General features: G+C 28.3%; 2 protein-coding genes across 2 annotated transcripts; both read left to right on the top strand.

The window, feature by feature from the left end:
* The first annotated feature begins 759 nt into the window (after positions 1–759).
* Positions 760–5,403, top strand: LOC102659677 (putative glycine-rich cell wall structural protein 1). The gene is made up of 2 exons (XM_041017499.1): positions 760–1,000; positions 5,324–5,403. Exons 1-2 carry the CDS (start codon positions 760–762, stop codon positions 5,401–5,403), a joined length of 321 nt encoding a protein of 106 aa, XP_040873433.1.
* A 3,052-nt stretch (positions 5,404–8,455) lies between these two features.
* Positions 8,456–8,806, top strand: LOC121175189 (secreted RxLR effector protein 161-like). Its single transcript, XM_041017498.1, has one exon. It carries the CDS (start codon positions 8,456–8,458, stop codon positions 8,804–8,806), a length of 351 nt encoding a protein of 116 aa, XP_040873432.1.
* The last annotated feature ends 5,671 nt before the right edge of the window (positions 8,807–14,477 follow it).

The following is a 14,477-nucleotide window of genomic DNA, read 5'->3' as shown; positions in this document are numbered from 1 at the left end:
ATAAAAAAAATTAAAATTATGAGGATGAAAAAAATGAATGAAAAAAAAAAGATATGATTGGTGTGCTAATTATACGTGTTTCCTCCGTGCTCACACCAGATCGATATTTTAGGAGCTCAAATTCTTGAAGAATAATGTAAGAAAAAAATTTCAATTTCTCATCTTTTACAAAAAAAATTGAAATTTCAGATTTTTAATTGTTTAAAATTCTGTTTTAAAATTCTAAAATTTTAAATTCTTCGTAAAAATATACAAACAATGAATTCTAAATTGTAGAAATTCAAATTCTTTAATAAATTACTTTTTTCGATTAAAATTCTGTATCCAAACGCACTGAAATGTAATCACTCTAAAGTGGTATATAGATATGGGAGATACGTACGAGAGAGAAAAGTAACGCATCACAATTCATGAAATGCATAATACGAATTTTCGTTTGAGTACTCGTAAGTAGTTTCAATAAAAGTACATATAGAGACAAGTTTATATATAACGAAATTTGTCCGAAGACCTAGTCTTGGTCATGGTCATATCGCTCATCATATTCGGCAAAACCAATAGGGTATAAACAGCGCGTAACAAGTTACGTATCTTGCACAATAAACTAACGTAACATGCCAAGCAGCTTCTCGTAAGGTAAGACAAGTAAACATAACGACATAATCACCAGCATATATGGTGCAGTGGGAGATCTATAAAAATAACAAAGATGCATGGAGGATTTTAATTTAATAAGCACTTTAATATTCTATACGTGAGATGGAACCGTTAGTGATATTTATCATAGTAGTTGTCTGCATGTTCACCTTCGTTGTAGTATTTACATTGTGCCAAGTGGCTGCTGGAAGGCAAGCATTTGGAAGTGGTGGTGGTGGCGGCGGCGGTGGTTTTGGCCACCACAACCACCATCATCATTCTCATCACGGTGGAATGATGGGTGGGATTATTGGCAGTGGAGCTTGTGGTGGCGGAGGAGGAGGTGGGGGTGGTGGAGGTGGAGGTGGAGGAGGAGGATGTGGTGGTGGTGGTGGTGGTGGTGGTGGAGGAGGAGGAGGTGCGTGTTAAACTTGAGAGCAATTAATATATAGAATATTTCAAGTTTTATGTATTATGTATACCAAAGCTGATTCAATGATTCTTGTTAGCTAAGGTGTGGAACTTTATGGGTGTATATAAGAATTTATTATTTATAGGTCGTGTACACTTCTTTTAGTTCTTTTCATTTGTGTAGTATGGTCTTGTGTAAGGTGGGGAAGGATACAATTCTTTCATATTTCCAATTACTTGTATCAAATTCAAGGGACGTTTAATTTGCCCATCAATGAAACAATAATGCTGTTCATATTTTTTTTCTTCCATTTCACCAAAGTGAAAAGTTATTAAAAAAATTGACTCATGAAATATAAAGTTTTAAACTACTAGCGGAAACCTTTAGAATCCCTTAATGCATATTGTGAATGATTATTGAACCATTTTTTATAGGCTATGAAATATATTTAATAAGATTTGATGTGGAATTTTATATGGATTATTGTTGCTCTCTATGAAGGACAAGAGTTGAATATGGACGTGTTTAGATAATTTTTTTTAGAATTACTTTTAGAAGTAGAAAACAAAAAAAAAATCTCTATAAGTTAAAAATTTCTTATACATGAGCTAATTTATAGAAACTTATATATATATATATATATATATATATATATATATATATATATATTCTAAACAATGATTATTAACTAGCAAAGTGATAGACTTGTTATATTTTTGCTAGGAGATAATATATATTTCACTTCTTTCATATTGTCTAATTACCAAAATTGAAGCTATTCTCCAGTAGAAATTGGAGTTTATTGCACTTTTACTTTAATACTGGTGGTTAAAACACAGCCTCATATTATTCATTTTTATTGTCTTGTGTGCTCAGATCTTATTTTAGTTTCATTTTGTTCCAATACGTACTTCTTTCAACTTGGTTAGTTGCAGTTGCGCCATGCTTCTCTATTTTTGTAGTGCCTGTGCTTTTCTAATACTCTTTTTCATAAAATTGTTTGTTTCTTTTCATAAGTCTTTTTCTAATAACTTTTAATGTATTAATTATTTTTTAAATAATTATATTTTATTTAAAATATTAATTGGACGAAAAAAGGTGAAAAGTGAAATTATCTATTTAAAAAATGAATATTTTGAAAGAATAATATTATTGAAAAATTTAATATAATTAAGCATTTTTTTTCTAAAGGTATGAATTAATTGAAAGGATGTTGTAAATAGAAATTAATGGAGGGAGTAAATTCTTCTTTTACCAAACATGCATGTTGTATGCATCAAATTAACATGGTATTGAACCAGAAAAAAAATATCAAGCAATGTTGTATTGTTATTAAATATGTTGTATTGTTGTTAAATAATAAATAGTACTCCAATGCGGGTAAAGAGTAGTTGTTAATTGTTATAGAGGCACTATAGCGTTGTTGTACTGGTTAATTCCTTGGATTCAGGATCTTGACTTCATTGCGGTGCACCTTCCATTTACATAGTTTTTTTTTTTATTGATTAACGTTAATTTATTAACTTTTGTTATAAATGTTAGTTGAAAAGAATTCAGATTCAGTATCTCTAAGACTCTAACTCTTTTTTTCATCTTTATTCTTCCATTACAGTAACCTCTCTCTCACGGCTTGAGCAAATATTATGCCAATTTCATGTTTTTTTTTATGTGATATCAACTAAAAACTGAGAACAACCATTGATAAGAGCAAAAGAGAAGGGAGAGAATTGAGATCATAACCCTCCCTCTCTCTCATAAAACTTTGTGCAAATAGGAACATGAAGGCCTTTTATTATAAAAGTTTTGTAATTAGCTTAGGTTACCTATTAATTAACATAATTAAATCACTTGGTTTGAATTATTTCTATTCTACTCTATTATTTCTCTTTTTCTCTCTATGTCACTTTCGTGAATGCAATAAGAAGTCAAATATTCCTTCCAGTCTTAGACTCTTGAATATAAACAACAACAAAGCCTAACGCTAGTTATTAAGAAAAAAAAATTTAAAATAAAAAGTAATTATATTTGAGATAACCTATATAAGACGACTTTTTTTTTTTTATATTTGTTGCACGATTTTCTCTTCATTTAAACCATACCAAAAAAATCTGATTTGTAGGACAATGCATCATGACCTTTGGTTGAAATTCTACTTTAGCTAGAGTTACTATAATTCATTTCCAAATTAAATAGACTGGTTCTTGTTTGGTTTGATTTGTTCCAAATCCATCCTATATGGTAATCGCATAACCAAGGTGCCCCTAACTCACTATTCTTTCCAAATTGAATTTTTTTAAAAAAAATAACAATTGAAAAGAATAATCTTTAATATAATGGTCCGTCATTAATGACCGAGTATTAATGCAGTTCACCTTCATACATTATTATATCAGTGCAACTTTTCCATGGTTTATAGATTTGCAGAAACCGTGTGTACATATAGGCTAAAGCTTTTAAGTGGAAGAATATTCTCCGTATTCCTACGTGATATTGGCTTCATCGTGAGATGTTTCAATAAACTCATAGTTTTGTCTGCTACTCTTCTCAATGAAATGAAATAGTTAAGTTTGTTCGCTTAAAAAAAACTCATACTTTTGTCTTATTATTAATTTTCGTATTAGAAGTTGATATAAAAGTATGTTGGAAAATAAAATAAAATATTTAAACATACAAGTTTTGCAATGATAGATAATTTTTAACAATCAAATTACAATTATGTTTAATTAACTATTTGGTCCTTATAATTTTATAATTTGTACATTTTAGTTTCCATAATGTGAAAATAGTCTTTTTTAATTCTTATAATTTATATTTTAATTCACCTTTAGTTTTTATAGTTTAAAATTGATTTTTTTCAGTTCTTGTAGTTTATATTTTAATTATCTTTTAATTCTTATGGTTTGAAAGTGATTTTTTAGTTTCTATAATTTATATTTTAATTAGTTCTTGTACTTGTTACAACATATATATATATATATATATATATATATATATATATATATATATAAATTATCAACTATTTTTTTATTATAAATTATCTTGCGATAAATTAATAACAAATTATTTGTTAATATTTTTATAATTAATTATAATTGTAATATTATTCATATTTTGATGGTAAGAACTAAAAAAAAATTAAAATATAAAATATAGGACTAAAAAAATCACTTTCAAACTATAAGAATTAAAAAAATTAAAATATAAAGACTAAAAAATGACTTTTAAAATATAATGACTATAAAAAATTAAAATATAAATTATAAGGATTAAAAAAATTACTTTCAAATTATAGGGACCAAAAAAGTAATTAAACCTTATAATTAATAAAGAAGTTTAATTTAATTGATTTAACATCATATAAATATTGTAAATCCTAACATTCTCTTCAATTCATAAAAAAAATGATAAAATTAAAAATTAGTAATTAAGTATATCTCTTTTATTATATAATATAAAATTAATTATTTTATTATTGTGTAGCCATTTATAGGTTTTTAATGTCAAACTATAAGTTCTTTTTCCAACGAAGCAAAAAATAATCTAGAATTTGACTAGTTTATGTATTGGACTTATATATATATATATATTTATATATATATATATATATATATATATATATTTAATTATATATTAATAAATCAAGGATAAGTTGACCTAGCTAAAATTATTCGATCTTAATTAAAGGTCTGAAATTAAAATTTAAATATATAATTGTACTAAGTATTTGATTGAAAAAATTTATGTGTATTAATCGGTGATTCCCATTATGCTTTGGTGTAAATCCAGAAATCATAAACCCTAAAAATTATTCCTTTTTTTATGTCTAGTAATTTTGATTGAGTTGATTGAAATAATATATTGTCAAAGAAATCTCTATTATGTAAATTAATTTAATTAAAATTTCGTAGATAGTAGTATAAAATTATTTATGCGAATTATGCTCAGCAAAAAAAAAGACACAATTTGGCCAAATAATTTTATACTTGTGATGATAAATGTGTGATAATTATAAGGTATTTTCATATGAATTATAGTCGGTCCAAAGAAAGATTATGATTTGACAAAATTTATTGTCAATATTTGATCATTGCGTTGAGAGTACCAATTACAAATTCATTTTTCTGTCCAAAGACTATGAATTAATGTTGTGCTAGGTATCTTGTGATGGGTTTGTTATGTGAACTATTTTACACATGTCTTGTTATATATATATTTTATATAACTTATTGGCTCCTATGTGAGCATGTAATTATTTTTATTTTTATTATTTTTCAGTTTCTGTTGCTAGTGTTGCAAATATATCTGCTGAAGTGAACAATATCTCTATGCTGAATGTGACAAATTTTAAGGTCTAGAAGGAAGTCGTAGAAATTATTTTCGGTTGTATGGATTTGGATTTGGAACTAAGAACGGGACGGCCCACTTCCACTCCGGAAGTCTCCAATGAGGTAAAACTTGAGAAATTGGATCATTCCAATCGAATGTGCATTATGATCATGAAAACGAGACGACCCACTTCCACTCCAGAAGCCTCCAATGAGGTAAAAATTGAGAAATTGGATCGTTCCAATTGAATGTGCATTATGATCATGAAACGCTCTATTCTAGAAGCGTTTCGAGACTTTATTTCTAAGGGTAAAAATGCAAAGAAATTTATTGATGAAATTGAACAGTACTTTGCCAAAAATGAGAAGGCAGAGACGAGTAACCTTTTGGCTAAACTCATTTCCATGAAGTATAAGGGCAAAAGTAATATAAGGGAGTACATAATTGAAATGTCTAACTTGGCATCTAAATTGAAAGCACTTAAGTTAGAGCTTAGTCAAGACCTGCTCATGCATTTAGTTTTTATCTCACTTTCTCACTTCCTGCACAAATGATCCCTTAATGAGCTTATATCTCATTGTGTGCAAGAGGAAGAGAGACTGCAGAGAGACAAACCTGAAAGTGCTCATTTAAGCTCCACCTCTCAGAATAAGAAAAGAAAGAAAACTAAGGGTACTCCTGAAGGGTTTTCTCAGCAAAAGAAACCAAATAATGATGAGGAATTTACTTGCTACTTTTGCAAGAAGTTTGGACACATGAAGAAAAAGTGTCTCAAGTACGCCACATGGCGTGTAAAGAAAGGTAAATCTCTTGCTTTTGTTTGTTCTGAAGTTAATTTAGCTTTTGTACCTAAAGATACTTGGTGGGTAGATTCTGGTGCTACTACTCATATAAGTGTAACCATGCAAGGTTGCCTGTGGAGCCGACTGCCAAGTGATGATGAAAGTTCATAATTGTTGGCGATGACAAAAAGGTTGCGGTGGAGGCTATAGAAACTTTTAGATTGCAGTTAAAGACTCAATTTTATTTGGATTTGTTTGAGACTTTTATTGCACCGTCTTTTAGATAGAATTTAATTTCTTTTCTAGTTTGGACAAATTTGGTTTTTCTTATTCATTTGGAAATAATAAATTTAGTCTCTACCAGAATTCGAATTTGATTGGTTTCGGTTCCTTAATTGATAATCTATATATGGTGGATGTTAATTGTTCCTATAATGAAATACTGCAAACAAATTCACATGGTACAAAAAGGAAATTAAAAGAGAATTCAGCCACTTTATGACACAAACGCTTAGGTCATATCTCTAAACAGAGAATTCAGAGACTTGTGTCGGATGAAATTCTTGAACCTTTAGATTTATCAAACTTTGAAGTCTATGTTGAATGCATAAAGAGAAAACGAACAAACATAAGGAAATTAGGTGTCGAAAGAGCTAAAGACATCTTAGAACTGGTACATACGGACATTTGTGGTCCTTTTCCAACAACTTCTTGGAATGGGCAACAATACTTTATCTCGTTCATAGATGACTACTCTAAATACGGTTACCTTTATTTGATACAAGAGAAGTCCCAATCCTTAGACGTTTTTAAAAGTTTCAAGGCTGAAGTTGAACTTCAACTTGGAAAGAAAATTAAGGCTGCCAAATCTCACCGTGGTGGCGAGTACTATGGTAGATATGATGGATCAGGAGAACAGCGTCTAGGACCTTTTGCACTTTTTCTCAAAGAGTGTGGAATTGTTCCATAATACACTATGCTAGGCAAACCTTGCATGAATGGTGTCGCAAAACGACGAAATCGAACTCTTAAGGATATGGTGAGTAGTATGATTAGTCATTCTTCTTTGCCAAAGTCACTTTGGGGAGAAGCCTTAAGGACCGCAGCTTATATCCTTAATAAGGTGTCAAGTAAAGCAGTTAATAAAACCCCTTATAAACTTTGGACTGGAAAAAAGTCAAGCATTAAGCATTTGCATATTTGGGGTTGTTCGACTGAGGCGCGGCCTTATAGGCCACATGAAAGAAATTTGGTTTCAAGAACAATTAGCTACTATTTTGTTGGCTATGCTGAACGCTCTTGGGGCTATAAGTTTTATGATCCCACTTTAAGATCAATATTTGAAACGGGAAATGCAAGATTCTTGAGGAAGTTGAGTTTGGGAAGAAATAGAACATAAGGAAAGTTGTCTTTGAGGAAGAACCTGTTATTGACAATGCTCAAGTCCTCATACCTATTGTTGTTCAAGAAAAAACTCCAGTAATAGAAAATATTGTTCAAACTATTGTTGATGACATTGTTCAAGAACAAGACAACGATGAGGTTCTTTCTCAAATACCTATACAACAACCTTAAGAAGTGTCATTAAGGAGATCTGATAGATAGAGGAGAAGTGCAATCCCTAATGATTATATTATCTTTCTCCAAGAACATGAGGATAGTTTTGGTTTAATAGAGGATGATCCGATTAACTTCTGTCAAGCCATGTGTAGTTCTAACTCTCAAAACTGGATCAATGTCATGAAGGATGAGATGAAATCTATGCAAGACAATGACGTTTGGAATCTTGTCGAATTTTCTGAAAGTGTGAAACTTATTGGTTGCAAATGGATATTTAAAACCAAAAGGGATTCAAAGGGCAATGTCGAGAGATATAAGGCTCAGCTAGTTGCTAAAGGATTTATCCAAAAGGAAGGCATTGATTATAAAGAAACCTTTTCTCTAGTATCTTCAAAGGATTCTTTTAGAATAATAATGATACTAGTAGCTCATTATGATTAGAGCTACATCAGATGGATGTTAAGACTGCATTTCTAAATGGTGACATTGAAGAAACAATTTATATGATGCAACCAGAAAACTTTGTATCAGGTGACTCAAAGTCTATGGTTTGCAAACTAAATAAATCCATCTATGGTTTGAAACAAGCTTCCCGTCAATGGTATTACAAGTTCCATCAAGTCATCACCTCATATGGTTTTGAGGAAAATGCAGTTGATTATTATGTATACCACAAGTTTAGTGGGAGTAAATACACATTCTTGGTGTTATATGGTGGATTGCGTATAACACAAGTTTAATGGGAGTAAATACTCGTCCCGATATAGCATTTGTAGTAGGAGTTCTTGGCAGATATTTGAGTAATCTTGGAATGCAGCATTGGAAAGCAGCAAAACGTATGATGTGTTACCTAAAGAGAACAAAAGGATACATGCTCACTTATCAAAAGTCTGAGAATTTGGAGATCATTGGGTATTCAGACTCTGATTTTGCTGGATGTCAAGATAGAAAATGCTCCACATCTAGATACATATTTATGTTGGCGGGAGGAGCTATCTCTTGGAAGTCTGCTAAACATACTCTTATAGCTTCTTCGACCATGGTCGCGGAGTTCATTGCTTGTTTTGAGGCATCCAACCATGGAATATGACTGAGAAATTTTATTACTAATTTGTGTGTGGTTGACGGCATTGAAAGACCATTAAAGATTTATTGTGACAATAACTCAATAGTTCTTTACTCCAACAATAATAGGAGTGCAACCAAATCAAAGTTTATTGACATCAAGTTTTTGGTTGTTAAAGAAAGAGTTCAGAATAGACAGATTTCCATAAAACATTTAAGGACTAATGATATGCTAGTTGACCCACTTATGAAAGGTTTGGTACCTAAAGTTTTTTATGAGCACACTGCTCATATGAGAGTGATTCCTTATAGTACCTTAGTTTAGTGGGAGTCCCATTTATATTCTATATATGCCTTATGTTTTTTAGATATTTGTATAGATTGATTTTCTATAAAATAAAGTTGAAGGTTATCATTTCACTCTGAGCTTATTTTGTTTGCAATATTTATATTGTGTTTGGATTGATCTCTATAAAGAATAAAATTTGAAGCAATTGGAAATGAACATGAATGAGATCACATTACATTTTATTTTCATGTCGCTTATCCATATTTGATCTATGTCATCAAGTATATGTGACATTGGTGATCATTGTGGCTCAATCATGTTGGATTATGAGGAAAACTGCAATGGTTTTGTGTTACTATATAAGATGGACCAGATTGATTAAGGAAAGTCTAAAAGTATATTGGAGGCCATAGTCTTCTTATAGCATATTAGCCTAAATATGGTTTTCATTATTCTTTAATGGACCAACGTCGATATATGCTTATTTAAGTCTATATCTTTTGATTTGGTTGTCTAACGATCTCATTTAATTTGATTACATAAAATAAAACCAACAAATGATAAATAGTTAATATAATTGTCTTATAATATTATCCCACATCAATTATTGGAAGAAAATTTCAACAATCTTCAACTAGGGTTACGTATTATAACAATTTATATAAAAATCCTTAAGCGTGCATTTGTATGCTATGTATCTTTAGACTTCCACCTTAACAACCTGGTTCATCTCATATATCAATAATTGAACAACTGCATCTTTCATCACTACATCAAATGTAACTAGATCTCAATGATCACCACATCAATACATTCAATGACATAGGTTAATATGAATAAGTAACGTGTAAATTACATGCAATGTGATCTCAATCATGCCTATTTCTAATTGGTTCAAACTTTATTTTTTATAGAGATCAATTCAAACACAACATAAATATTGCAAATAAAAAAGCTTATAATGAAATGATAAACTTCAACTTTATTTCAACAGAAAATTCAAATAACAAAATGTTTATAAACCGTAAGATATAGAACATAAGTAAGACTCTCACTAAACTAAGGTACTATCATGAATTACACCTATATGAGCAGTGCACTCATGAAAACTTTAAGTGTGATACCTTTAGTAAGTGGATCAGCTAGCATGAAAAGAGTTTGTATATGTTCTATATAAATTTGTATTTTCTGAAGTCTTTATTTAACAACCAAATACTTTATGTCAACAAACTTTTACTTGGTTGAATTATTAATAATATTGCTAAGATATTATCCCAATAAACATCCAATGACTACTGAATTTTGGCAACAACAGACAAGTCAGTTACAATAATTTAGCAATTATAAATTCTAGTATGATGACTCATAGAAAAATATTAACTCCACCAACATGGTTAAATGTGAATCCTTATGTGGAGTGATTGCTATTAAGACATTCTGAAAAAATCAAAGTTAGAATATCCAATGATCTCTAAACTTCTAGACTTTCAAGATGAAAACATATAGTTTTTTCTTATCTTCAATTAATGCATAATGTGCTTTACTACTTTCTAGTGTTGCATACAAAGATTACTCATATATCATCTTAGGACTCATACAAAAAAATATTTTATACATGCAAATTTGGGATTTAAATAATATGAGTAATTTAAATCATAGTAGTAACAACAATGACTACTACAGAAGAGAAAATAAACATACATCGCAAAAATAATATTTATGGTAAATTTCAAGACACAAATAAGATACCTAGCACACCATTAATCATCAATATTTGAATTGAAAAAGATTAATTGCAAGTGGTGCTCTAAATGCATTGATCAAACATTGGTGATAAGTTCTGTAAAATAAATATTGTCTTTGGATAGTCCATTGCTCACATGAAAAAATTATATGATAATTACTCATGTCAAATAATGATTTTTTTAACATTTCATTATTTACATGAAAAATCATATTATTTATGATAACCACATGTTTACCATCGCAAACATGTAATTATTCTGCCAAATTGTGTCTTATTTTGGACCGAACACAATTCGCATGTATAATTCCATGTAGCATCCATGTAAATTAAATCAAATCAACTTATGCAACAACGGTTACTTTGGCAACATGTTGTTTCAATCAATTTAATCCAAAAAATACAAGATAATTTAATATAATAAATAAGAGGTCTTATAAGTTATAATCACACAACTTTCACATATAATTTAGTTATACAAAAATATATATAACAAAACATGCAAATATTTTGAGGAATAAATCCATCACAAGATATCTAACACAACATTAATTCTTAGAGAAATTAATTTAAAATTGATACTTTCAACGCAATGATCAAATATTGACAATAAATTTTGTCAAATGATAGTCTTTCTTTGGACCGAATATTATTCATATGAAAACACATCATAATTGTCACACATTTATTATCACAACTATAATATATTATTTGACCAAATTGTGTCTTCCTTTGGTCTAAACATAATTCGCATAAATAATTTTATACAAAAATCTATGTAATTTTAATCAAATCAATTTTTACGATAGAGATTACTTTGACAATATATTGTGTCAATCAATTTAATTATAAAAATCATTAGATATGCAAATAAATAAAAATGATATGTTATTGTTAAATTAGCTTCAATCATGATAATAAAAAATATAAAACATTAATTATGATAAATAAATATCATATCCATCCTTAAATTATATTGAATGTTATCATTGATTTATACTTAAAATACCCCAATAAAATATTACATCTTCCTTAATTTTTTTTTATTCTGAGAGGTCAAACTTAAATGAACACTTTCATATCTGTCTCCATGTAGTCTTTTTTCCTTTTGCACACAATGAGATATAAACTCATTAATGCATCATTTGACCCTGTGAGTGTTATATGTCACTTTGAATTGCCCAAGTGTGTAGAAAGTGAGATAAAAACTAAATGTACGAACATGTTTTCATATAGCTGAAGTGTTTTTAGTTTTGATGTCAAGTTAGACATTTTTATTATATACTCCCTTATATAACTTTCCTCATCCATTTTTTAAGAAAAAAATAATAAAAAAACAAAACTACATGCGAAAAAAACTTCCTTATATATATTATGAACAATAGTCATGAAGAGAAGTTGTTCACAAATTCAAATAAAGATGCCAAAAAAATGAGATACACCTGAATTTAAATCAAATACCCAATTTACCAACAATTAATGTGTTGTTTCAAAAAATTTGGATTCATATAACCAAAGCAATCCATGTATAATTAGAATCAAATAACTTTAAATCTTAATATTCTAACAGTAATGACGGTTCTAATATCACTTGTTGACTTTTTAGGGCATTCTTATAAAATACCAATAATCGATCACTAGAAACACAATACGTTAGATCATCAAGAAGAGTTTTAAGAATATTTGGATTCATAATGATTGATCAAACACGCAGTGAAATCTGAATCCATAGGTGATTTATGATTTATGTATTTTTCGTAGGATTTGTTACAGAACAAATAATTGGTTAACTGTGTAACTGGTTGCTTCATGGTTCTTACTCAACCAAAAAATTTTTATTCCTTAATAGGATTTTGTAACTCTTCAAATGATGAGAAGAGAAACTATATGTGATGATTCAATATATTGAGAACCATATATTTCTTATAGCGTATTAATCTAATAGGATTTTCATTATCCTCTAATGTGTCAATATTTACATATGCTCATTTAAGTATATATCATTTGATTTAGTTGTCTAACGAGTTTACTTAATTTGATCACATAAAATAAAATTCATCAATAATAAATAACTAATATAATTATCTTATAATATTAATTCACATTAAATATTGGAATAAAAAATTTCAACATCTCTCTCACGGCTTGAGCAAATATTATGCCAATCACATGCTTTTTTTTTTTTATGTGATATCAATGAAAAAACAACCATTGATAAGAGCAAAATAGAAGGGAGAGAATTGAGATCATAACCCTCTCTCTCATAAAACTTTGTGCAAATAGGAACACGAAGGCCTTTTATTATAAAAGTTTTGTAATTAGCTTAGGTTACCTATATTAATTAACATAATTAAATCACTTGGTTTGAATTATTTCTATTCTACTCTATTATTTCTCTTTTTCTTTCTATCACTTTCGTGAATGCAATAAGAAGTTAAATATTCCTTCTAGTCTTAGACTCTTGAATATAAACAACCACAAAAACTAACGCTAGTTATTAAGAAAAAAAATATTTTCTAAAAATAAAAATTAATTATATTTGAGATAACCTATATAAGACGACTTTTTTTTATATTTATTGCACGATTTTATCTTCATTTAAACCATACAAAAAAAAATTCTGATATGTAAGACAATGGATCACGACCTTTGGTTGAAATTCTACTTTAGCTAATAATTCATTTCCAAATAGACTTGTTCTTGTTTGGTTTGATTTGTTCCAAATCCATCCTAGACATATGGTAATCGCATAACAAAGGTGCCTCTTACTCGCTATTCTTTCCAAATTGAATTTATTTTTTTTTTACACAAAAATTGAAAAGACTAGTCTTTAATTTTCAGCTGTGTGTACATATAGGATAAAGAAGAATATTCTCCGTATTCCTACGTGATATTGGCTTCATCACGAGATGTTACAATAAACTCGTAGTTTTGTCTGCTATTCTTCTCAATGAAATGAAATAGTTAAGTTTGTTCGCTTTAAGTAAAACTATACTTTTGTCTTATTATTAATTTTCGGATTAGAAGTTGATATAAAAGTAAGTTGGAAAATAAATTAAAATATTTAAACATACAAGTTTTGCAATGATAGATAGTTTTTAACCATCAAATTATAATTAAGTTTCATTATTCATTTCGTGCATGTGGTTTTATGATTTGTATCTTTTAATTTCTATACTTTTAAAGTAATTTTTTAAATTTCTAAAATTTACATTTTAATTCTCTTTTAGTTTCTATAATTTGTATTTTAATTACCTTTTATTTCTTGTTATAATATATATATATATATATATATATATATATATATATATATATATAATTAACTATGAATTAATTATAAATTATCAATTATTTTTTTAATACAAATTATCTTATGATAAGTTACAAATAACTTGTTAATATTTTTGTAATTAATTGTAATTGATAATATTACTCATATTTTAATGGTAATGATTAAAAGATAATTAAAATATGAATTATAAAACTAAAAAGATCACTTCCAAATTATAAGAACTAAAAGAAAATTAAAATGTAAATTGTAAGAACTAGAAGGATCACTTTTAAACTATAGAGACTAAAATAATTAAAATATAAATTATAAATATTAGCAATTTTGGATCATATATATATATATATATATATATATATATATATATATATATA

The sequence above is a fragment of the Glycine max genome, chromosome 7 (genome assembly GCF_000004515.6).
Source record: "Glycine max cultivar Williams 82 chromosome 7, Glycine_max_v4.0, whole genome shotgun sequence".
NCBI classification, from domain to species: Eukaryota; Viridiplantae; Streptophyta; class Magnoliopsida; order Fabales; family Fabaceae; genus Glycine; species Glycine max.
This window is presented reverse-complemented; position numbering and strand designations above follow the sequence as displayed.